Source organism: Rhinolophus hipposideros, assembly GCF_964194185.1.
Source record: "Rhinolophus hipposideros genome assembly, chromosome: 8".
NCBI lineage: Eukaryota > Metazoa > Chordata > Mammalia > Chiroptera > Rhinolophidae > Rhinolophus > Rhinolophus hipposideros.
The window spans coordinates 76,266,813-76,294,037 of NC_138054.1; the positions used below are offsets into that span (position 1 = coordinate 76,266,813).

The 27,225-nt window shown below is 36.5% G+C and overlaps 1 protein-coding gene across 6 annotated transcripts in view; it reads right to left on the minus strand.

Moving 5' to 3' along the window:
• The window catches only part of LOC308501254 (mediator of RNA polymerase II transcription subunit 18), a 101,254-nt gene that overhangs the window by 19,889 nt on the left and 54,140 nt on the right, over positions 1 to 27,225 (minus strand). For 2 of the 6 annotated variants that reach the window (XM_081057312.1, XM_081057307.1), the window contains 2 exons: positions 4,980 to 5,156; positions 4,327 to 4,407 (listed from right to left, as the gene is read on the minus strand). In XM_081057312.1, the coding sequence (XP_080913438.1) occupies positions 4,327 to 4,407; positions 4,980 to 5,156 (258 nt within the window). Of the gene's footprint in view, positions 1 to 4,326; positions 4,408 to 4,979; positions 5,157 to 6,114; positions 6,143 to 17,499; positions 17,718 to 27,225 lie in introns of those variants that run through there. The other 4 variants (XM_081057306.1, XM_081057304.1, XM_081057305.1 and 1 more) reach the window with 4 other exon arrangements.

Consider the following 27,225-nt stretch of genomic DNA (forward strand, 5'->3'; position numbering starts at 1 on the left):
AAGTGGTAGCTAAACTGGGTCTTAAAGGAGTAGGAGCCTACCACACTGATGGCAAGATGGGAAGAGTCTATTTAGGAAGAAGGAATAGCGTGTATGAAGGTGTGAAATTATTTGACATGTTTGGGAACTGGTAACTAGTTTGGTCTGGCAGGAGGATAGATGCCCGTGAGAAATAGTTATGGTAGGACTGGAGGGGCAAGCGAGAGCCAGGCTATGAAGGATACCAAACACCGTGTACAAGAGCCTGGACTGAATCCTGCAGGTAACAGGACGCCAATGAATTAAAGTAGGCGACGATATGATCTGATCTGTCTTTTAGAAGGTTAACTCTGAGAGCTGCGAGATGGATGGATTACGCTGTGATTGGAGCAGGAAAACTAATAATAAGCTACTGTTAGAATATAAGTGAGAAATAGCAGAGCGTGCCTGCAGGCATTAGGAGTGGAGATCAAGGGGTAGCACTGACAGATGGATCAGAGGTAACCATGATATACATGACAAATTCCTACCAACGAAACTATAGGAATGATCACTAGGCTGGAGGCTCTGGAATGATCATTCATCACTATGAAAACTGTAGGCAAGATTCTTTCATGGAGCAATTAGACAAACATTCCCAGTTACTGCTGAGATTTTCTAGACTCCTTTGGAGGAGAGAACTGAAAAACTGACGTCAGAGACTAAAAACTCTGTCTCCCCTCCCAGTGTCATGGGGACAGGAACTAGGTGCTCTCTATATGGTGTCCTTTGCTTTCCATAGTGAGACACTCTGGGTAGTATCATTTTAGTGTCTCTTGAGTTGGTCATTTGAGTTCTCATAGCCCAGTCTCCCTCACCCCAACCCACCACTTCCTACTAGGAGATTAAACAGTATCATTCTTCATGCAGTCTCAGTATGAGATGGGAAATTTGGGCTAAAAGTAGTGAAGAGACTAAGGCAAATGAGCACTAAACAAAAATGTACTTCTAAAGCTGAAATATTCTGACCGCTACTTTTTTATTTTAAAAAAGGAGAAAAGATGACAACAATTAGCAGACAGAGTAAGTTACTACTTATGTTAATATAGCCCAACTTTAACAAAAACAGGACTCTCTAGAATATAAAGCAATGAATCATTTCAAAGCCAATAAAGACTGCTACTTTTGAAAACCATATAATGAAAAGTTTAAGACACATTATTAATTGGTTTCTACTCAGCACACCCTAGTAAAATATATGCAAAAGTGATCAGTTCTCTCTCAAGTTACTTAGCCAGGTCTGTCTATTTTAAAGTAAAATTTCTTATATTTAATGCAAAAGGTTTCTGCAATGCTAATAGAGTGGAATAGAAGTAGTATCTGGCTTTAATACCCCCACTCCCACCAACTCAGAAACTCTATTAAGTATTTTATAATAGAGTCAAGTTGGAATCATAATCATGCCAAAAGCCATCTTCAAGTATGAAAAGAATTTTTAGGTTCAAACACTGCTTTTGGCCTAAACTGGAAATATATAAGCCAGGCCCTGAGGCCCATCTCTGAGGTTCTCCTGATAGCATAAAAGCCGAGGTCAGTTCTCTGGTTGGCAGAGTGGCATCTGGTCCAATGGCTGCACTGACTTATCAATCGGGCCTTTGAGTTTCCAGGCTAAAACAATTTGGATCAAGAGCCAATAGGAAACATAGCACAAAAGAGACTGAATGAAGGTGAAAAACAAGAAAGAAGTAATGTAAAGGTTTGTGGTGAACGAGCAAGACAGATGAGAGGCAGGAAAGGGCATAGAGTGAGGGGAGGGTCATTATCAAAAAAGCAAGGGCCAAAAGTGCTGCAACAGAGAGGTATTATAATTGTACTTAACTACCTAAAGACCTAGGAGATTTTGTGTCTACTGTAAAAAAACAAACAGACTCATGAGAAAACAAAAGTTATACATGTTCATAACAACCATGTAGAAAATTCAGAAAAGTAGAAAGAAAAAAACCCCTATATTCCCATCTCAACATCCAAGGGTCACCAAGCTAGTATTTTAGTATTTCCTTCGAGCTTGTTTTCTCTGCTTAGTTTTTATACAGTTGAGATACTAAGTCTTCAATATACATAATATAATTAAATTCTGTGAATAAGCAATACATTCACATAGTTCAAAACCTAAAAGATATAATACTCTATCAGTTTGGCTCCTTTTTCCCATCATCCAAACGACAGGACATTTTAAAATCTTGGCTGTTAGGTTTTGTCTCACGCAAAGTAACTTTAATGAAAAGAAATGAAATGCAACCAATGAAACTATGGTCTTAACTCTTCCGATCAGCTGCTTCATAAAAGTCACACACTGGAGAAAGTCCTGACATTATTAAATCAGCAATGAGTGTTGAAATACCAAAACATGAGTTTTATGACAGACAAACAGAAGATGTAGGGCAGCAATATGGGTATGAGACAAATTTGTTCCTAAAAAAGGAAACAACACAGATCTGCAGCTGGCACAAATCTGAGGATAATAGAGACAGAGAATGTCTGCCCCAAGGATCTTTCACCAACCACTCCATTTCAGAGTTAAAGATCACAGCCAGATAACTTAAGACACTTGAAAGGAAGGGTGAACAGTTTTTCCCCTCTCAGCAAGAAAACAGACTTTAAAAAGAAAATAGGACGTAATTATTAGAAGAAATAAAATCATTTATTTATTCCCCTACGTTGAGAGTCCAAAAAAATGCTATTTTTACTTGTTTTAATATTTTCCCTTTATTAGATATTTTCATTCCCACAGAAATACTTGCCTTCTTTAAAAAAAATTAAAAATAGATGGGATAGCATTGAATTTTATAGAAATATCCTATTATTATTCAGTTTTTTTACTGTCAAGTATAACATGAGGACAGAAAAATGTAAAACATAAATGTAAATTTCAATAAAATATTATAAGGAAAACACTTGTGTGATCATCATGGACATTAACAAATGTTTCCAGGGCCGGCCGGGTGGCTCGGGTGGTTGGAGCGCCATGCTTCTAACGCCAAGGTTGCCGGTTTAATTCCCACATGAGCCAGTGAGCTGCGCCCTCTACAATTAAGATTGTGAACAATGGCTCTCCCTGGAGCTGGGCTGCGGTGAGCAGCCAGAGGTCCGCTTGAGCTGCCGCGAACTACCATGTGCTGACGTGAGCGGCCAGTGGCCTGGCAGCCGGTGAGAGCTGCCATTAGCTGCTGTGAGCAGCCGACCAACTGCCTCAGCCGGGGGAGCGCAAGGCGCATAATACCAGCATGGGCCAGGGAGCCGTGTCCTACACAACTAGACTGAGAAACAACGGCTTGAACTGGAGTGGGTGAGTGAGTGGGTGGCTGGAGGCGGAAGAAGGGCGGGGGAGAAATGTTTCCAGACCCCTAAAGCCTCCTTCTCTCTCTAGTAACACACCTTTTCTTCTCCCACAAAGCAAGCACTCTCCTAACTCTTGTGATGATCCTTTTTTAAAAAAATTATAGCTTAACCGCTTAAGCATGCATCTCCATACACTGTAGTTTAACATTGCCTGTTTTTCTTTACATTTATAGAAGTGATACCATATATATTCTTGCATGACTGACTTAATTGCTCAATATTACTTATGAGATTCATATTACAACATGTAGATTTGTTTTCATAGTTGTATAAATAAGTCATTTTATAAATACATCACAAGTTATTTATATAATTTTACTATTAATGGGCTTTTGGGTTGTTTCCAATTTTGCTCTACTGTCAATAAATACTGCTGCTACAAGCATCTTTGTACATGTCTCCATACACATGTGTGTACACACTATTGTTGGATACATACCAAGTTCCGGACCTACTTATACATAGTTTTACATATCTCCAGCTTTCACAGATTACACTAAACTAGTTTTCAATGTAATTATTCCATTTTAACACTTCTACCAACAGTTGTCTGTGAATTCCATTTATTTTATACCTTTACCTCTTGTTCTTGGTCATTTGATTAAGTTTAGGTTTTCTAGTTTATATGCAGGATTGTCTTATTTTGGTTTTAATTTGTATTCCTTAATTACTAATGAAGTAAAAAAACCCAAACAGCTTTTTATTTGTTTATTGGGCACCTGTATATACTCTAGTGAATTGTCTGTTGATTGCTTTTGTAGACTTTTCTACTGAATTGTCTTTTTCTTTTATAATAGACGTTTTCAAAATATATATTCTAGATACATGAATAGTTGTGTTTTTTTTTTAAAGCCCCCCTCCTTCCCAACGACAGCAATAACAAAAGAAAGAAAAGAAAATTCAAATACCTAGTCAGACCAAAGACCAAGTGTACAGAGACAGGCATATGCTATTTAATTGCAAACTTACCCTGCTCAGAGTCTTCCAACAGAAACCCTCTTTTAACCAGCTCTTCTCTTGGTTTTCGCATAGATATTTTTCGCTCTAAAACTAATATTAAATTGGAAAACAGCACTCAGAAATGTGGCAGTTAAAGGTAAACTTTAAGCATTCTAACTCCACATGTAAAAGAATAAAGTGGTTCAATTTTCTAGTCTCTGGAAAGAAAAGAATAGGAAAACTAACTTTAAATTTTAAAACTTAGTTTCTTCATATGTTGTGCTACTAGGAAAGTAGCACTTCCAAAAGGAATTATCCTTACATAATTCTTTTTCTTTTTTTAGTAGAAATTTAATAAGGTATTTATGGATGAACTTTTTCTGGGAGGAAGTGGCCAGAGAAGAAAAAAAGAAGCATCTTAGATTTGCTACAGTTCAGAACTCCATTACCACTTGAAAAATAAACTTTAATCCCATCAAAACACCAACCTGGGAATGAGGTTTTAGTATACAAGACCTAGTGAGTGACCACTAGGTTTTTTAATTCTAAAAGATTCAATTCCCTCTTCAAATAGGGAGTTAATAGAAGCTTGGAAAAAGAATGAAAAAAATAGGAACTTCCAAAATATATAAATCTAACTCAAAATATATAAACCTAATCTAATTTAAATCTTATTATCTCACCTTCTGATGTCTCTTTGAATTTATCGCTACTTTTTTTTTTCCGCCATTTCCAGGGCTTGAAGATTTTCCCAAAGCCTGAGAACTTGCTCTTCCTTTTGGTGGGAGGTGTCGTGTCTCCTCCTGCTTCCACACTGTCCATGATCATGCCTGGATCTGCGGTGGGCCGGCCTGCTTCTTCTGTTGCATGGTGAGGGGAAGAAAGGGAAGAGAACAGCCAATTTATTATTTCAGCATCATCTTGAAAATGTCCCTTCCCCTCTCTTCCTGTGGTAGTTGGAAAGGATCAGAGCAATGATAAAAAACCATGCAGACAGTCAGACTCCTTGACATCACACGGACACCAAACATCAAAATCCGTAACAGATAAATTACTAAGGAGGAAAAGGAACCAAATCAAGCTGGCATAACTTTAGAACAAAAATTCAATGAGATGATCATAAGCTGCTCAAAGTCTCTTAAAGGCATACACACACAAATGTGTCTTCCCAATGAGTGAGATCTTGCCCCGATGTAGCCTAATGTTGTTGCCATTCTCATCCTTTCTGCATGGGGGATGGCCTTTCCCAGCTACTATTACTATCTCCTCATCACTGAAGCTGGGAATTCCACCATTCGTGAGTGATTCACTATTCTTTGCTAAATATTGCCCTCTCCCTGTCCTCCTCTTTCAGGGTATAAATAGTGCAGAGAGGGGGTAACACGTTACGTGTTAACACCTTGCTTGTACCTGGTTTTCAGATTATTTTCTTCCTTCACAAGACCCCCAGCAGTTTTGGAGCACAGGAAGGGGTTTGGGGTGGGGATACGGGCACAGAAAGAGTGTGCTTTAAAATGGAAGGAAATTGTTCTAGAAAGTAGAGCTGAGATTCCAGTTTGCCTATCACAATGTTTCTTTAGGGACAATCCTCGTTTCCAGGATTTTACAAGCAACATTAACTGACATGATAAATGTGCAGGACTGAAATGAAAGACTATAAATAAGTCCCTCATAATGACCACACATGCAAGGTTTCGTTAGGTAGCTTTAGTGGCAGAGAAAGGAGCAGCCAAGACTAGGCCAAGAATAATAATAAAAAAAAAGCAGGAAGGCAACAAAAAAAGCAGGAAGGCAACACAATACAGCTTTGCACTCCACCTACTGTCCCAGGGTTCTCTGGAGAAGTCTAGAGGAGAAGAAAAAAAAAAAAGTCATGTGGAATAACAGTGCTGGAATTAAAGTGGAACCTTTACTTTATAGAAATACATCTAGGACCACATACCATATTATCCAAGGTAATAAGTTAACATGTTTACTGTAAACAATTTCACATCTGAAGCAAATAACATCTTTCTGGGTGGGATAAAAGGGGCATAATAAAGGGACTAAAAATCTTTTTTTAATACTGTAGATATTTTTTCATAAGAGAAAATACACAATAAAAAAGCACTTTTTTTTTTTTTTTTTTTTAGAAATATTAATACTATCACAATCTATGTTTTCTCAACTGATAGACCTGGGTCTAGGGAAGTCCATTAATGAAGGTCAGGTTTACACAACTGTAATTATCCAAGTGACTATAGCAATGACTGCTGATGCATTATTTTGCTGTATCCAGATAACTTAAGCAAAACAGGGTCCTGGTTACTGAAGTGCAACAGACCGAGAGGGCAGGACAGTGGCTCTTTTCTTCCTAGTTGATTTACTTGAGGGCGTCCTGGGTGTCAAGTACTTTAATTCTTTACATGAAATGCAATAGAATTTGATTATCACACTGGACCATATTTTAGTTTAGTTGTCAGAGACATTAGAAGAACTCCTGTCACAACAATTTCCCCTCGGTGGTGCCCTGAGATGGCCCCCAAAGGTGAACTCATGGTATTGCTTTTAAGAGTTAGTGCATTCACTAAGACAGCATTCTCCCAATTATGGAAGGTCAGTAAGACCTCAAGATATTTCAAAGCATTCATAATATCATAATATTTAACCTATGTTAATGACAACTCTTTCAGAAATGCAGCTAAGTAACATAAGCTGCTCATTCTCAAATAATAGCCTTACTTGCGTAGGCAAGGAGGGAGTGAAACTTTAAATGTCCTGCTAACCCATCCACTGAGTGAAGTTCACTCAGTCCCAAAAGACACCTAGTAAAATGCTTGTTTGATTAAAAGTAATAGGGTACATTAAAAAAATAAATAACCAAAAAAACAGACTAACAATATGAAAAAAGAGATTAGTGCCATATGATATTTTTACAAAGAAAAAAAGCCATAAAACTTAGATGGTAACACATTCACAGAAAAGTCCCAGACTGGAAAGTCTTTAAATGAAATAGAGCCAATGTAGCCTGCTCCCACTATCTTCTCAGATACCTGATCACTTTCTAAAGTCGAACTTAGTTTATCCTTTTTAATTCCTCATTATATTGAACAATATATTTGTGTGCCCTTTCTCTTATATATCAAAACAACAAAATAATGACATCCTTTAAAATATATTTATGCCTGCTAGAATATTAACTCAAAACAAGTTGTTTACATGAAAAAGCACAGGGATGGGTAGTTAGCTCAGTTGATTAGAGCCTGGTGCTAATAACACCAAGGTTGCGGGTTCGATTGCCGCATGGGACACTGTGAGCTGTGCCCTCCTTAAAAAAAAAAAAAAAAGCACAGCGGATCAATTTATGATAAAAAAATGAATGTGTGCATTGTCACATGTATTGCTAATAGCTCTCTTCTGTGTAAAGAAAGTCAATGAATACAGTCAGCAAAAAGAGCAAGTTTTTTTCTTTGGTGCTTTATGCAAATGTGCTTAATTTTCATGTTTATAAAACTCTTACAAGTGGATATACCTGTTGCCACATGCATTGGGGTTCAGCCACACCCAGCCCTGACCCAGCTATTCCCCGGATTCATTCATTCATATTCTTATATTCTCTCTCTTCTCCCCTTTCCCTCTCCATATGACAAACAGAACATTATTTCAGTAACTCCCAAATCTGTTCAAATACTTGGAATCAGCCCAGTTGCCTTTTCAAAATACAGAATCTCCAGGAGGTGGGACCTAGGAATCTGTTTTTTTAAATCTGCACAGGTGATTCTTATGATCTTTCAGGTTTGTTAATCCCAATCCCAGATTATTACTGGAAACCTGATGCATTTAAAAGAGACAGGCAGACGTTCTCTACATGCCTGTAACATAATAGTTTGCTGAAGAAAAATAAACTAGAACATCATGGCATCATTCCAGAGTTTCCTACTGAAGCACAGTATTCCTACAGAAGAATTGTGAGAGTCTTCCTGTGTTTCTTAGTCTCAGATATGTTTAAATTAAAAATAAACAATGCAAAAGTTTGCAGTTATTTTTTCCAGATTTATAACATATTATGCTCCACGTGCACTTGGAAAGTCTATTGTGCAATTAGTGAGTATAGTGTTCTATATATGCCAATTAGGTCAAGTTGGGTAAACATGTTGTATAAAGCATTAACATTCTTTGTGATTTGTTGTCAGCTTGTTCTATCAGTTACTAAGAGAGGTATGTTAACATTTCTACCTATGAAAGTGAACTTGTCTCTTTCTCTTCTATTAATTTTTGCTTTACATATTTAAAGGTATGTTATTAGATATATACAAATTTAGAATTATTATATCTTCCTGTTGAACTGACCCTTTTATCATTATGAAATTCCATATATCACTCTAACACTTTGCCTTGATTTTATTGTTCTATCTAGTTTGACAACTGTTGTCTTTTGAAGTGTTTAGTCCACTTATATTTAATGTTTTTACTGACACAGTTGGGCTTAGGTCTATCATTTTGCTATTTATTTTCTATTTGTCTCATTGTTCTGTGTGCATCTTCAACTTATCACAAGTTATGTTAAGTTAGTACTTTTCCTACTTACTGAACAACGCAAGAATTTTGCATTTCAATTCTATTTACTCTGTGTCATTGTCATATTTTACTTCTACATACATACAACAATAAACCACAAAAAAACATTATTGTTGTTTTAACAAAAAATATTATATTTCCTACATATTTGCTTTTTCAGGTACTCTTCATTTCTTTCTACAATTCTGTGCTTCCAACTAGGATAATTTTATTTCATCATTTTTGAAGGATATTTGCACTGGGTATAGTATTTTCAGTTGGGAGTTGAGTTTTTTGTTTATTTAATTTCAGCCCTTTATAAATGTCATCCCATTGGCCTTTTTCCTGTTGGACTGCTTGTTTTTGTTCGTTTGTTTTTAAATATTGGGGAATTTTGGGGGATGGTGTGCTTCTCCATAGCCCGTCAGCTCCAAGTAGTTGTCCTTCAATCTAGTCGTGGAGGGCACAGCTCAGCTCCAAGTCCAGTCGCCGTTTTCAATCTTTAGTTGCAGGGTGCACAGCCCACCATCCCATATGGGAATTGAACCAGCAACCTTACTGTTGAGAGCTCACGCACTAACCAACTGAGCCATCTGGCTGCCCCCAGACTGCTTGCTTTTGTTATGTTTCATTCTTTGGAGGCTTTCAATTTGCCTATAGCATAAGTGATATAGATGGGTTTCAAATCCAAGTCTCTGACTTCACAGCCTGTGATCCTTTTGATCATGCTGCCCTCAGAACAAAGATTAAGCTGAAATCTTACAAGTCTTTCCAATATCTGGCTTCATCCACTAACAAAGGTTTTTAGACTATAATTTACAAAAATGGCACATTATAGGATTTAATTCTTACAACAACCTGGATGATTGGTATTAATCTCTATCCTATATGATTTACTTTAACTGTTTGCCATTCATCTCAAATATTGCTCACTATCAAAATTTATAAAGGGTACAAATTCTAAAGTTAGGTTTCTTATTAAAGCCTCCTTATAATTTGCCACCAGTTATAATCACTCCGAATTTCAATAGGTACTTTATCAATCCTTGGTTCACTTCTCTTAGAAGTCATTACTTTGTACTTAAACTAGATGTAGCAATCAATTTTTATGATTTAGATTATTGTTGTTAGATCATTTACATTATTTTTACATCAGAATACTGATTTTTCTTTTTTATTCATAAATCGTTGCCTGGATTTGGAGTCTTTCTTCACTGACTGCTGTGCACTATGTTTCCTTAGAACATGCTTCAAGCTGAGGCAGATTCTTTACGCTGTTAATAACATACATGGGAGAGAATTCCAAAGTCATACTCTTAGGCACTTTTGGTGGAAATTAGTCTAGGAGTGCTTTGGAAATTCTTTTAGCCATTATTCAAGAGCAACACCTATAACTGATTAAAATAAAATGTTGATAAAATTCTTCCCACACACTTTTTGCTTAGGTAGGTGCCTGCTGAAAGAAAGAAATTTTGAAGCAAGGGAGTGTTCCCATGCATGAAAGATCAGAAAAAGAAAAGGAAGTAGATTAATCATTCATTCCTAATGAAAAGGAAAATAGGTAAATCATCTTCTCTTTTCCCCCATAATCCATTATGTTGACACCAGAGGGAAACCACAAAAACTTGATTCTGTCAAATGTCCTACGTAGGAAGGGTGGGATCTTCAAATAATTAAATGATAATGGGGAGGTAGCCAGTCAAGCCTTCCCTACTTAAGTCCAAGAGTATTTTCAAGAAGGGAAGGTAGCAGACTGAAAGTAGACTAATGGTAAACTTCATAGGAAAAACCTACTAACTCAGCAGTCTTCCTAAATCCAACTTTGAAGAGTCTAGGAAACAGCTAGTGGTCTCCCTCTACCAAATTCATTTGGGCATATATTCTTTTGTTATCTGACTAGGTATTATTTATCTGGAATAGTGGCTAGAGCCACGCACCCATGTTTTTCAAATGTTAATTCCAACTCTGTATAAATTACGTAAGACTATTTTCTGTAATAAAAGCCTAAGTTCTCATAACACTTACATAAAAGTCAAGAAAACTTAGCTTTAGAAGATGGAAGCTACCCAAAGATGTTATTTAGGGTATTGGGAATGTCTTAAATGTGCAACAATAGGTGTATAAAAAATATATATAATCATTAAAAGTCAGTTACTAGAGTAATCAATAATCTTAGATTAAAAGTATAAATACAGGCCGGCCCAGTGGCTCAGGTGATTCGAACTCTGTTCTCCTAACCCCAAAGGCTGCCGGTTCGATTCCCACATGGGCCAGTGGGCTCTCAACCTCAAGGTTGCTGGTTTGACTCCTCAACTCTCTTACCCCCACCCTGCAAGGGATGGTGGGTTCCGTCCCTGGCAACTAACAACTGCAACTGGACCTGGAGCTGAACTGCACCCTCCACAATTACGATTGAAAGGACAACTTGACTTGGAAAAAAACCCTGGAAGAACACACTGTTCCCCAATAAAGTCCTGTTCTCCTTCCCCAATAAAACCTTTAAATAAAAGTATAAACACATTTTTATATGTAAATTATATATACCACGTTATCTAAACTATGCTAAAATATGTTAAAACGAACAGAAGGAATTAAACCAAAATGTGTATTTTGATGGTAGGATCATGGGAGACTTGTGTTTCTTCTTTCTAGCTTCCTATATTTTTTGTGTATGTTTTTACAATGAACATGTGTGGCTTTTATAATTGGAAAAATGACAAATTTACTTTTTACAATGGGAAATGGGAGCTTTCAAACCATGACTGTTAATGAATGAAGTCCAGTATATACATAAATACAAAGCAGAAAACAATTCTTTCTAAACATTAAGTTCCTATAAAAATGAATTATTTCTCACATGAAAATCAGTCTGAAATAGTAAGCAAATTAAACCACTCAAGGATATATTTCTTTGGCATTTGGAGTAGTGACTCATGTTAAAGTGAGTAGATTTGGATTTCCCAAACAACACTTTCTAGTCCTAGAAAGTGTTCTTTTAAGTACACCAGCCTTGTTGCCATGGGTACAATCTTGTGCTAACAGAGCTGAAGACCAAATTTAATGGTGATCTAAATTCACCAGGTGTACATTTTCCAGCTGTAGAATGAAGGGTTTTCAAGTACGCATAAATCCTTGATATCAGTGGCTGACTAGATTTAACTGAAGTCACTCATCTGCAGGGCATTCTGGCATCCATTGAAACTGTTGGTACCCTAGTTTAGGCTTCTTACTGTGAATTTTTGTCTGACAGGAAGAAAACACAACTGCATCACTTAGAAAACTAGAATGAGAAACTGGCAAGTGAATAAATTATACAACAAAAAGTATATTCAGGTACCTAAAAATCTTCCCTCTTTTTTATTTCTAATGAAACAATACCTTATATTTGCTCTACACTCATAAATAAAGGGCAGAGAGAGGTGAGTTTGAAACTGTTGATAAGCAAATTTGCACATCAATTATTTGTTCTCAACAACTCTGATTTCATGACCACCTGTCTCCCATTTTCAATTTGACAGAAGAAATACAGGCTCGGAGTCACATTTGGATATCCTAATGGTTCTGTTTAAACTAGTTATGAGATTTAAAATGGGCTATGGCCCCATTCTGCTTTCTGTGAGAGCCAAAACAAGGTAGTTTCCCTTTGTTTGCTAGAAAACAGGGTGTAGAATGCTGGCTTTAGTTTATGATTGTGTGTTCTAAAAAAAACACATTTTTCTTAAGTCATGCAGCTGCAGGCCACTAGGAAAGCATGTTACAAAGTTGGAGGTCTTCATGTTTTTTGAAAGGGGTGGAGGTTGGGAGAGGAAGATAACTAACTGAACTAGAGTATGAAGTTTCTGGTTTGAGTAGTGCCCTGAAACTATGCCCTGGTATTTACACTATGTACTCCCTCCTTCAACTTGTAGCACCTCACATTTCATAGGCTTGTTTCTTATAGCATGTATTATGCAGAGTTCTAGTAGTTTCTTTCTTCAACCCCCAGGTTTTTCAAGCCAACATTTAATTCAAGTTTTCTAGTTCAAGGTTAGTTGTTCCAGATGAATTCTGGAATGATTTTTAAATAAATGTATCATATTATTAAAAAGTAGCATTGTTCATCTTCAGATAAAGTATTCATTAACTATTTGTGATAGAATATTTTATACCCACATTACCTCCTAGAGGTAAAGGATAAAACAGGGTTCAACAACGAGCAAGGGTCAAATTTAGTGTTCATTTGAGCATCCAATTTACAGCTAGTTCTTAATCATCCATGTTAGAAGGAAATGTAAGGCACAGGCAATGGGAGTCAACGGAAATTTAGTTCTCAACATGGCCTTCACCATGCTCTCCCTTCACTAGGCTTGGTAATAAGCAACACAATTACTGGGTCTGTCTTAGTTCCATCTCTATTTCTTATACTTTATCAGATTTTAAAAACTGTTTAGATTTAAAGTGTACAAAGTTCTTCAATTTTATCAATAAGTTTTATAATAGTTATTTGTCCAAAATTTTAAAATCTATAGTTTTGTGCAACAAGATACATACTCCATTTATCAAGAGGTGCCAATTATCTTTTTTTTTAAGTTTAAGGTATACAGCACAATGACTTACATATATTGTTTGATTATATTTAGAATCTAGTGGTTGTCTGTCTAATTATCTTTTATGCCTATCTAGCTTGAAGCAGATCTTGCTTTTATACAAGCATGTTAACAGCATAAGAACTTTGTAAATGGAGGACATTAATTTATGGTACTTACACTTTTGTACTTACTCATTTTTGCCTCCTAAGAGGATTATTATTGGATTTAAAGAACTATGTTAGAAAACTGCAACAAAATTACAGAAAGCAAAAGCTGCCACTAATGAACAAAGCAGGCTTTGTCCAGTGCAGGCACGTAACTTCCCTAGGAAATACTGCATAGTTATGACCTCTGGGAAATAGAAAAAATTGGGCAAAGCACTCAAGAAGATAGGGAGAAGGTCTCTGTGTACTTGGAGGTACAGTTAGGTCTGAGATTCCAGCTCTGGGAAAATATAGTTTTCTGGCCATAACTGAATCAAGAAGTGATGCTGTGTTACCCTTGGCAACTTGATACAAATTTTCTGATAAAAATTCCAAGTTGAGAGTAAGTTTTCATAGTGAGGTGCCAAAATATATTCTCTCATGAAAAAAAACAAACCTTAAATTTTCCTTCCAAGATTTACTTGCAAGTAGAAAGAGGGATCCATTGTTGTGATAACAGGCTATTCAGAAAATCCAATGGAGCAGAAAAAGGGTACAATAATTTTTGGTTACTATTCCACATATGATAACAGAAAATCCTGTAAGGAATCCACAATAGACTCCTATACTATCGCTTCCTCGTCACTCCTGGATTATATGGAAAAAGCGTGCCTGTTCCTTCTTTCTTAGAAGACAGCATTAATTATTAAACCTACAAGGGTATGAGAAATGTCTTGATAGCTGATGACTAAATAATGCTAAGTGTTTTTCTTTAAAGTTCTAGGAAGTAGTTTACTTTTAATTAACCCATTTATTATTTATTCCTATGTTAATACTGGTATATAGCTATATTAAAATTTATTCATCCATTAATCTCCCTACTGATTTTGCCTCTGACTCAATCACCTTTCCCAGAACTACTCCCATTATCATGTGCATGAGGTTTTCAGAGCAAAATAAATCAAATGATGATGGAAAAGGAATGTAGGTAAGAGAAAATATTATAATACAGTATCTTTTAAAATAATAAATTCCTCTGTAAAAGAAATGTGGTAAAAAGAAAAAAAGAGGCTAATTATGAATGAAAGGTGTATGAAGGGCCAAAAAAGAAGAGAAAAGAAAAGAGCTAGAGATGGTAAAAGGAAAGGCAAAGAGAAGGAAAGTTCCAGACTAGATGGTTGGGCAGAGCTTATTAAAATTCTTTGGTCTTGTGCCTAATTTAAGGACATGTGCTAATAGCTGGTTGTTTTAATATGATACAACAGTAAAGAATTCTAGTGAATACAGAAACAGCTTTGATGTTGATCGATCAAGAACTACAAAGTATTATTTGAAATTTTTATCTGAGTAAATGTACAGACTTTCTCCTATGGACATATTTCACTTAAGGATACATTTTTTATATGAACTGCTGAGGATAACTTTTTACTTTCTTGAATGGACACCACAGCATAAATTCCTACTCAGCATTCGATAACTCGATTATTTCACCAGTTCTTATCTTAGATTCTATGGTAAAAACTCCAGTTGGATACTGACATAACATCTCATAAATTTGGATGAATCTCATGCAAAGATTATTTGTTTGAAAGCAGACTCTTCTTGGTTAACAGCTCTGGACATCCATCATAAGTCAAGGGAGTCAATTAACTTAGAAAAATAAATGTCTTATATTAAACAAATTTATAAATATTTTGAATTTTTTCTTTAAATTATTTAAATTCTAAATGAGAAAGTAAACTTCTTAAGTGCACAGATATGAGTTATACCTATACAGGACGTACTATAACATTCACAGTGCCTTGAAAATAATAAATCAATTCAATACATTCAGTAACTTATTTTACATCACTTGGCTTGCCTAAAACTAGCACCATCAATTTTAAAGCTCAAAACTAACTACTATATTATAGGCCTATAACCATAACCAAATTATTTATGTTTTAATTTATTTTGTACATTTATCCTTCCAAAGAATCTGGTATGACTTTTCAGACACCTACTCATTGAAATGCTTTTTAAATTTCATTAAAAATTGTTATGTTTGGTAAAAGCCTTTGAAGTAATGTTACATGTCCTCAAAGTTGTCAATGTTAAGCCTTTATGACTTGGTCCTGATTTTTTCAAATAGAATACAGTCTGAATTACAAATAATAGAGTCCATTAAAATAGCTTATAGTCACCTACAAATTATCTAGGTAATAGGAAATAAAACCTCAAAACTAAATCTAGAGAGAACATGAAAATTTATGTTAGGTACCTGAGTGATTTCTATTTCTTCTCTATAGGTCTCTTAATGGGGATATTGGTAGTCATAAAAATGGATGAATTTGATTCTCACTTTTCTTTAGAAGCATAAAAGATATCACACTTTATCCACTCAGATGAAATGTTTTGTATAGTAGATAGATATTTGGTGGGCATTCTTCCTAAATATCAGCACCCACCAGTAATTATACCTGCTTACCCATTTCTTGCTTTTCAAAGACCTTTCATTTCCACTTCAAGGACCTAGCATTATTTAGGTCCTTATTATACTTGTTAATAAAGAACTAATCTTTGGTGTAGAAACCACAGTAGAATTTAGTGGCCCAGAAGTGAATTCACTAAATTCCGGAGAGTGGTTACCTCTGACAGCAAAGCAGCAAAATGTCATCATAAGGGAATGTGGGCATAGAGAGAGGGGTGGGGTGGGGTGGGATATATCTGTTTTAAATTTTATTTCTAAAGCTGGGTAGTGTCCCCAGTGGGTCATTTATATTTTTCTCTATACGTTTTTCCACTTATGAAACATTTCATTTACAAACAAAAAAGTGAGTTAGTGAATTGATATGGACCCAGCCCCAGTGAATGAGGTAAAGTGAGTCAAGCCCTGACTTCAGTGTTAAAAATCTGTTGCTGAATGACTCACTTTGCAATCCATGTGCCTCTCAGATTCAGTAAAATATTGAAAATACTTAGGAGGAATTTCATCTGGCAAGGTCTCAGGAGAAAACATACCTTTAGAAACTAAATCATTAAATCAGACATCTGGGAGTGATACCTGTATTCCTTCACTTTTACACTTTCTTTTAAAGTCACAGACATTTTTCATTTCTGAAAACATAAAAAAGCAGCCTAGGACTGAACATGTTTTCTGCTGCTTCCTAAGTCAAAAAGAGAAGGTATACAACTTTGTGATAATATAATGTCAAGAAATGATTCACAGGTTTTCCTCCACTTTACTTATATTTAACAACCTTTTATGAACATCTACTTAAAACTATTTTCCTCATCTTCATCTTATATAAAACCCCACACTGGGGAAATGAGCTTTCAGTGACAAGGGACTTTCATTTCACTTAAAAGCTCTGAAACTCTGAGCTACTCTAACAATTATCAGCTTGGTCTCTAGCTGTCTCTGAGATAATAGCACGTCAAATGTAAAGCACTGACTTCAGAAATGTTTACACCAACGTGTTGCCTTAAGAGAAATGGAAACACCAGCACAGTGGAAAGAGCCTGAGATTTATTTGGAAAATGTAAAAGTGAGTCTAAAAAAATGAAGTCAATTATTTAAAATGGTCCTGTTTATAGAAGTCAACAGTTCCAGTTCTACACCACATAGACATGTATCAATTGCCCAAGCCTTTGGAAAATACTGGTAAAACACCACTGAATTCTAAATATCCAGTTTCTGTACCACTCACTTATCTTCTGGAAAGGCAAGAAATTAACAGATGTTTTCCTAGAAATATTGTATTAAAAAGAACTCCAAAGGAATCAAGTAAAACAAAACTATGTGTGGTAAATTCCTATAACCAAATGAAAAATAACTGTGTTCATTCATTTTTCCCAAAGTGATAAACATCCCAAAGTTATAAACACCAAAATCCTCACATTCAAATCCCTATAAAATATTCAAGTTCACCTGCCTCGTCTGTCAAGATTTTGTTTCTTTGCCTTTTATTACTCACCAACTGCATCTGGATTTACCGGTCTGGAGACATCAGCTTGCCCCATGATTATATTGTCTGATGTGTCTCACGACAACAGACTGTCCCGAACCAAAGCAAACTTTTCTTAAAAGATAAATCCACATGAGGAGGGGACGTGCACTCCTCTCTCAGTGTCACTGCCAAACATCAGGAAACGGCATGAGGTCAATCTGCTGGCGTTTGTGTCCCTGTATCCCGTCCTGGGCACTTGTGGTTCTTATAAATATGTCTTCACGCTGGCTCTCTTCACACAGGAATGCCTGTCATTCCAGGGTGCACACTGTGAAGAGCAGAAGTGCAGGAAGGGGAGGAGACTGCCAACCACATTCTAGCTGCTGAGCAACACAGCCCTAAAAGTCCACACCTACTTTTCCCGACACTGAGCTTGGTTCCAGCTCTCCAGACTCAGACATAGAAGAAAGGGAGCCTGCTCAAGAGTTTACCAAAGAACTTGTAAATTTTATCACACACACAAAAACATCAGGGTTATGCATAGCAGGCTAATGGGAGCAGAAGGCCATTCAAAAGTATGACACTCTTGCCTCAAAAAGTATCAGACTGTTTTCACATTTCACTGTACTGCTTGCTCTAAAATTGTATTTCCTACCTGTGAGTGGCATACCCAAAGCAGGATGAGATCTATATACTAGGAATTAATAACATTAGGAATAATATCTTAGGAGTGTATACCTTTTGTGAAAATACAAAGAAATATTTCTGAAATTTTTGCTTACTAAGATAGTAAATTTGAAATAAACGTTTGGAAGGTGTTACACATTATTTCTCTTTCTATTAAAGCTCAATAACCACTGTATGATCTTGGGGAAATATAAAGAAGTAGCCCCACATGCTGGGTAAAATACATGGAAATACCAGGTAACCACATACCGCAACCGAAGGTCCAGCGCACACACTGATTTTTCGTTTTTACTGAGCTATAACTAATTTACATATAGCCAAATACATAGATATTGAGGATACAGCTTGATGAATTTTTTATTTACATACATGAATGTAAACAAAATTTACATACACTAAATTTTCTAAATGTAAAAAAGCCACACACAACGCAAACTTACCACAGGGTTTGGTCACATACTCTGGATTATTTTACTAACACCTCAAAATAAAATGGGGAACTGACAATTTGAGCACTCTATTAAGGAGTTTTACATTGGTTGTTTATATAATCATCACCACAACTAACCATGCGTTGCAAATAATATATTATTTATCCTACTATCAGATAAGAAAACTGAGGCTTGTGAGGTCAAAGCCCATATCTTACGTCATCACATTTGTAAGTGCCAAAGCCCTAATATTTCTTCAACAATGACAACTACCCAAAACACGGAGCTTCCAGTTTAAATCTTTGTTCTACAAACTGAGATCTCAGAAAGGTTTCTAGTATCTGGATTTTCCTTTTGCCTCTACTTAGTACTTTCTCCTTTCCTCCCATTATATTATTCCCATTATCTGCTTTGACACAAGGAAAAAAAAGCTATTGTAACAAATAAGAAAATGACCATGCTAAGGCATCAGTAAGAAAAAGAAAATGTAGAAATACTCAGGCAACATTTAATTGTTAATACTGATAGTAGTCAGAAAAACATTATGATGTTGACCATTAAAACAGGAAAGAGCAAAAGGAAAACTAGAAAGAATGCTCCAATGTAAGAATGACCAATACCTTCAAACCCTGGCAGGTATTAGCTTAAAAGCAGAACATGTACAATAACACTTTCCACTACTGTAAAATGGGGAGGCAAAAGGTGGCAGGTGCACTGCCCAGTGCCCAGTAGGTACTCAACGAATCAGTTACCATCATCATCATGGAGATAATACAGCATATTGCTTAAGAGGAGGAGTTTTGAAGGCAACTGAAATTTTAATTCCAGATCTATTATTCGGTCGTAACACTAGTCAAGTTACTTCACCTCTCTGAGCCTTGGTTTTCTAATCTATAAAATGGGTAATACCATACTTACCACTACAGGGCAGCTGTAGGGATTAAATGACATGAACATAAATAAAGCCATTTGCAATGTCTCCGGCACATGGAAAGCCCTCAATAAATGCAAACAATAATTATCACAGTTGTTATAGTAAAAAAAAAAAAAAAAAAAAAAAAAACAAGTCAAGAAAGGAGAGGCCAGGTCAAGAGCAGCCAGATAATGGTACATGACAAAAAACTTAGTCATTACAAAGAGGTTAGTCAGAAACGGAAGAGGATGACATTTCTGTATCATGAATCCCGAGAGCAAGCTGGAAGAAGCAGGCCAGGAGGAAGTCTGAACACAAGCAGGTTTGGGGTACAGAAACATCAAGCAGAAGGGACAGCCCAGACAAAAACATTGTGAATAAGTTCAAACCAGGCCCATTAAACACAAACATACACACAGAGCCCAGGAATAGTACTGTAAAATCCATGTTGACAGGACCATACAGGAGTAAAACAGATTTATGGATCCTGGTAAAGCTGCTGTTTACCACCTGCCAAATTTAAACGCCCATCTTGGTTTGGCTCAAAGCTGATTTTAGGTTATTGTGAGGGTGGCAATAAAACTTTAAACATAAAATAACCAAATTCTTAGTGATCATCTCACTCAATCTCCTATTCCTGACAGAAAAAGGAAACTGACAGTCAAAGAGGTTAGACGCCTTGCTCAGAGCCAGGACCAAAACCCAAGTCTCCTGATTCTAACTCCAAGACTCACTTCAGCTTTCATATAAATGGTCAAGGAAGTATTTATTTCCTAAAGATATTCATTTCTATATATCTTGGTCTACAACAACAACAAATCTCTCAAATTTTATTGCCCAAGTACCAAGCCAATAAATGTTCCTTGACATTTTTCCATTTCATTCTAAGAATCAATATTTACTTTGTGCCAACTGGTAAACAGACAAGCAGAGAGAGGGGAAGATACTGGTCCACTGATGGCATTAAAATTTAACTATCAAAGCCTCGAGGTCATTCTTGTTTTCCATGCATTGTATTTTAGAAATGCAAAGGGAAGTCGTAGTTTAACTTTATCAGAAGTAGACAGCTATCTCTTCTTAGTTGTCACTTAATAAGAGATACTCTCTTTTTAAAGCACTTTTCCTCCACAGCTTACAGCTTCAAGGAATGGGGGAAGTAACAGCTAAAAAATTATGAATTTCTAACTCTTTTATTTAGGAAAAGTGCAGTAAGGCCTTATAAAAAAGTTTAATAGACAAAGGAATCTAAGTTGCAGCTTAGATTCAGACAGCACTTGAAGCGCTCTAACCAGAGCCTTGTTTTATCAAAGAACTGTTTCTAAACGCTGCATATAACCTATAAAGAGCTGAGCATTTAAAACTTTTAGTGACATTTAAAACTCTAAAACTCTGTTGGTAATCACATCATATCATATACTAACATGAGAATATGCTTCATATTTTCAATAAACAGTTTGTAAGATCCATCATGAGAATATAATGCTTCCATTTACATGTACTTTTATGCTGAAGTACCAATATAAATTGGATTACCTGGGAGAAAAAGCTCTTTGCTATTTTAATTACATCTCCCTCAGCTGACTTGAGCATACTACATACTTTCTGATGGCCTGAGATGTCCCAAGGAGGTGAGCTCTCGTGAGAGGTTAGGAAGAAAGTCACTTTCCTCTAGTAATGGTTGACCAACAGAAATTAACAGGTCACACAGATACATACTCAAGCAAAAGACAAATTTTCAACTTCTGACTATATAATTGGGGGAGGGAGCAGCTTCCTATTCTAGCTGGCTGTGGACAGTTGGAGGAGATAACATCTTACAGCTAATAAATAACCAGTGTCTCAAACTCCATGTGGAAATTAGAAAGCCTTGCCAGTCCCTTATAAACTCTTCACCATCTCATCTATTTGTACAAATTGTTCCCTTGGCCTGAAATTTCGTTCCCATATGCATCCAGGAAAGGCCTACTCATCCTGTAAGAACTGCCTCAAATGTTGCTTCCATTAAGAATCTTTCCTTAATCTCTTGAGCAGAATGCCAACAGATTTACTGACCACTGATTATGTGCCCAGCAATGTGTTGGTGCTAACAACAGTGTTTGCCCTTAAACATGCTTACAGTCCAGGTAAACAGCATCTACAGCAGAGCGTGATGAGTACTTAGGTACTATGCAAACACATACTGGTGGGGGCAGGGGTGTCTCACTTTGTTCTGAGAAATCAGAGAAAACATCTTGAAAGAAGTGACACCTAAACTGAAACAGTCAGTCACAGAAGGGATGACAGAGGTGAGGAAAAGGAACGAGCATCACAAGATAAGGCTGGAGGTAGAGAGCCGAGAGAGTGGCTAACTGTCTGTGCTGGACACACCCTCCTAAACTGCAGTGATCTTCAGACTTTCCTGATAGGCTAGAAACGTCTCCTGCCGGGACCGCGATGACTTTATCCTTAAACTCTCAACTCTTGGCACAACTTAGTGCACAGTGGGCACGCAACAAGTATGTATCAACCTTGAAGGGAAGAAACAGCATTCTCCACTTTGCAGCTTTGCTCACAGAATCAAGTCACAAAGGGAAATTAAGATGCAAAGTGCTACAGATGGAGGCTGGAAGAAATGTAGAGACCGTGGACTACCCCATCATTCCAAACAACCTGAGATTGCTGTGAAATCTCACTTTTTTGGGGGGAAATGGCATGTTCATGATGGTTTTTGAGAGTCTACTGCTTTGCCAGTATTATAGTAACAACTTTCGAACGAGACAAATTTGTCAGGTGAATATTTGCATAAAACCTCATATAATCACTGTTAGGCTCAAGCTCCTCAGCAGAAAGCCTTCGCGCTTCCTGTGAATTAGCCTGAGGAACAGGCTGAGAGAGAGAGAAGGTTCAAGTTAAGGCAAGGCCACTGGTATCACCAGATACTCATCTACGCACCCCAAATAACACCGGTTTCTTTCTGTAGCTGGCTCATTGGATACAAAAACAAAACAAAAACAAACATACCTACCTCCTATTCTGCATCAAATACTGGAACTCTTGTTCCTTGCCTACCTCCACTTACAGAAGGCAGCACAGCTGACCAATGGAAGAAAGCAGAGGCTTTGGAGTCACATATAACTATGTAAAATTTCAGCTTTCCCATTTACTGATTAGGTGAATAAGTTACTGAACTTAGATGAGCCTTAGTGTCCACATGAAGATAAAATGGAGATAATTACTCATAGAGTTGATGTGAGGATTAAATAAGAGAATCTCTAAAGAGTTTAATGATTGAAGGTGCTTCATGTGTTTGGCACCCTCTCGTCCCACTTAAGATTCTTTATAAGGGGCGGCCAGTTAACTCAGGAGGTTAGAGCGCGGTGCTCTTAGCTCCAGGGTTGCCGGTTCGATCCCCACATGGGCCACTGTGCCCTCCACAACTAGACTGAAACAACTACTTGACTTGGAGCGGATGGGTCCTGGAAAAACACACTTAAATAAATAAAAAAGCTTTTTTAAAAAAGATTCTTTATATAAATGAATAGTCCTCCCCGCAAATGTTTAAGTTTAACCACCATAGTTTTTTAGGAAAAGTGGGAGGTTCTGATATGCTTTTATGTCACAGTGGCTCTATATAAGGCAGGCATAAAGTTGTGTGCATGTTTACAAGCCTGTAATACGTTGGACTGTGCTGATGGGAGAAAGAAACTGAAATTATGCCAGCAGGACTGCTTTCAGCTCTGTGAAATGAAAGAACTTAGGCTAGGAAACTGGCACTACAGAGTCTACCTTTTTGCTTTCAATCAAGGTTTTTGTTTTGAAGACAGTACGATTTTAAGGATGCCCTAGGGGTCAGGAGATGCTTCTAAAATTGAGGAGAGAGTTACAAGAAATTATATTAACCAGGAAAGTTTCAGTTAAGAAAGATGAAAGGGCTTTCCTATGGTTGGGTTAAGGGCTTGGGGAGTTCCTTCGAGTTAATGGGAAAGGTAGGCCTAGATAAAAGTGAGAATTAACTGAATGAAGATGAGAGGATATGGACAAAAAAATAATCGAGCGAGAAGATTCATAGGTTGTGGGGATGAGGAGAAAAGGGAGGTAAGAGGAAGATAAAAATGACATTGATAGAACTTTAAACCACTAGTTTGTAACATCAGGCAGTTGAATGAAATTATTGCCAAGCTCCCTTCAGGTTCTGAAATTCTACGGCAGAGTCAAACCAACAATTTCACCAGTTCAAGGTTCTGTTTTAAATAACAGGTCCAAGAAATATTTTATTATGGTGAAGAGCAGTGGTCATAGTGTACTTTATGTGACTAATCTGACTCAATGCTTGCCATATAATGCAAAACAGATGTTTAAAGAACTGGATTATTACTGGGAAACCACAAGCCTCATTTATTCATTCCACAAATATTTCCTGAGCACCTCTAAAGTATCAGGTATTGTTTCAGTGCTGGGGAAACAGCAGTTAATACAATGAGGGAAAAATCCATTACTTCGTTCTAGTATGACAGATGAGGACAGGAAAAATTATTCAGGAAAGGGAAATCGGGTGGGCTGAGAGAGAGAGAGAGTGCAAAATTATAAATTGTGGGAGTGGCAGGAAAATGACATAGAAAGATCTGAAGTAAACAAAAAACTCCTCAATTAATTTTTTCTGTCATCTTTCTAATACTATAGTTTCCTCAGTTCCAACAGAAACAAAATAAAAGGCGACACTTCCAAACGTACTAAAAATAAATTTTAATTACTCTATAGTATATTTTAATGACATGGTTATCAAATGTGCTGCTCAGTTCTCCGATATCTAAAGATGCACTGTTCAATACTGTGGTCACAGCCACATGTGATTATTCCCATTTATATTAATATTTAACATACTTATATTAAATACAATGTGCAATTCAGTTTCTCAGTTGAACTAGCCACATTTCAGGTGACCAATAGCCACACGAGGCTTCCACACTGGGCAGTGCAGATACAGAATATTTCCATCACTGTAAAAAGTTATTTTGGATATGCTAGCCTAAAGGATTTTTAAAGCACACAGAAGTCTTTCTGCATTTCAAAGCACTAACTCCACGTTCCATCAGCATATGGTATCTACTTTCCATGGCACCAACTACTAAACACCAACTACTAAAGGCTGTATATACTCTGAAGGAACGTTGACAGTTAAAAAAAAAAAAAGTTTCCTTTTATTCAGTATAAACTACTAAGATATTTATACTCTTTCTTTAGCAACTGAATTACTACTTTTTCTAATAACACTCAGTTACAATCTTTGACTATTAATAACAGTTCAAAGTCTAAGGAAAAATAATGGTTTTATTTCCATTTAAAGACTTTCTGAGAATTATATCTATTTGTTATCAATTGAACAAACTCATCTTACTGGCCATTCATTTAATATTCTTTCAACTCCAAACTGTACTTTTTTCATAAGCTGAAGGTAGATTTTTATGCAGTTACAGTGAAAGTAATTGAGGAATCGTAATCTTGAAAAAAACATACTTTATAAAACCACAAGACATTCATAAAAACTAACTTCCAATTGGCCTCTATTAAGGAACCAGAAGGTATCAATGATGTGTAGAGACTAACCAGTCAGAATCAAGTAATACTCCCCAGTAAAGCGGCATTCATCGCTGGTGTCTCTGAGCCACTGCCACTGCTCCCCTTCCTCCTCTCTTCCATAACTCTAACTCATCTGGCCCTTAATTTCATGTTAAGTGAGTGAGAAAGAAATCTAAATATTACCAACACTCAGCCACATATCCAGTGGGAAGACAACAAATGTCTGATAATAGCTGTAACATTTACAAACATTATTCAGAAATTTCTAATAAGGAAATCTCCTTGGACATTCTTTCCAGTGCATGTGCAGGAGAATATAACCTTCATCTTCTACTAAATAAAAATTCTCAGTGATGAACAGCTGGTTATACTGGGAACCAACAGTAATTCCTGCAAAAGAACCGAGGATGACTACATAAATGGTGTTTCTATCAAACTTGCTCTAGTCAGTAATTCAAATGCACTTTATTCTTGTTTTCCACGCGTGAAATATCTCTTTTGTACCATTCCCTGCCCTCAAAACCCCGACTGTTTCATACCACAGAACCTAGGAGATGAAGCACAGGAAAAAAAGTTATGTATATAATTTCTAAATTCAAAAGAATTATATTTTGGATTATAAATACCCTTGCTTCTAAATCTTGTTTTAAAATGTAATAGTGAAACACATTAATAATTTGAAAAAATAATCTAGTGAGGTCAGAGAAAAACATGAACTTCAGCCTTGTTTTGCTAAAGCAAACCAGCCCAAACTTTGCTGGTTTGCTAAAGCAACCAGCCCAAACTTAGTTTAACCTTTTTAAACAATTCATCTTTATTAGTGCTACTGAAACTGTAAAACTAGTCACCAAATAAAACCATTCAAGATGCAAATTTGATGGTTTTTTCAGCCTAAAAATAATTTCTTTTATTGAAAAATCCCTAAATTAAACAGGATCCAATCAGTTATTAAACACTGTACCCATACTCACCTCGTTCCCAGGTTTTGGAATAATACCTATCCTAAAAACCAAGGAAGAGCTGACTACCAGTTAGTCGTGTTGATTTCAAGTGAATGAAAAGAACAAAGATAAAAAGCTGAAATGATTCTTCTGGGATTTATCCCGTTGGGGAAAAAATGTTCTATATATTTAAACAATTTTCTAAATCTTCCTGGTCTGACAGACTGTTTATGGAATACAAGTCTCAAATTTGACATCCTCCCATGTGTTCCTAGGTGGTAATAATTTCTTTCTTCCCTGCCTCCAGTTTCTTACCTATTCTAAACAGCGGTGCCACAGTGATCTTTCTAACAACACCAACTTAACAGTGTTCTTCACAGCTTACAAAAAAATCCTTTAAGACCTGACCCAATGCCTATCTTTTGATCTCGCATCTTCTCTCCCCACTCTCTCATACCTGCTCATCTTTAGTTTTAGGACTAGTCTTTAGTCCTATTGAAGAACTTGGAGTTCCTAAACTGTAACGTATTCTCCCAGATATATCTATCTAAGCACTTGGCATTCTAGCTCCCTGGAAAGCCACATTCTCCCTCTCCACATTCCCTAATTTAGCTAACTCCTGCTTCTACAAATTTCAGTTTATGCATCTCACTTCCTCTAGGAAGCCTTTGAACATCTACTTTTCTACACTTTAAGACTGAGTTAGGTACCCACTTCTGTGCTCCAAAGTCACTTTGAATATACCTTACCTAGAGGGGTACATATTACTCTTATTATAATCATCTATTTACTTATCTGTCTCTCCTACATTCTTAGAAAGCTGAAATTGTCTTCATATCCTCAGCAAGTTACATACTGCTCAGCACATAGTAGGCATTCAATAAATATTTGGGAAAAAAGATAGAGGGAGGGAAAGGAAGAATAGGGTCTATTACTAGTTTAGCCTATAGGTGTCCTTTCAGGTCATGGAGTATTTATGTTGGGAAAAGTGCCAGGCCTGTAGGTAATGTACATATAATAAATCACAGAACAATTTCAAGACAAAAAGGACAAAAAAAGCAGATAAAAACTGAGATTATCGTGCAAGCGATGGGTTACATGTTATTACAAATTCACTTCCGTAGATACTTAACAGCAAAGCAACACAATCTTTTAATTATAATTGCTTTTAGATTTATAAAAAACTTATTTAAAAAACTAGCTCTGTTTTTCTTCTAGTTTCTAA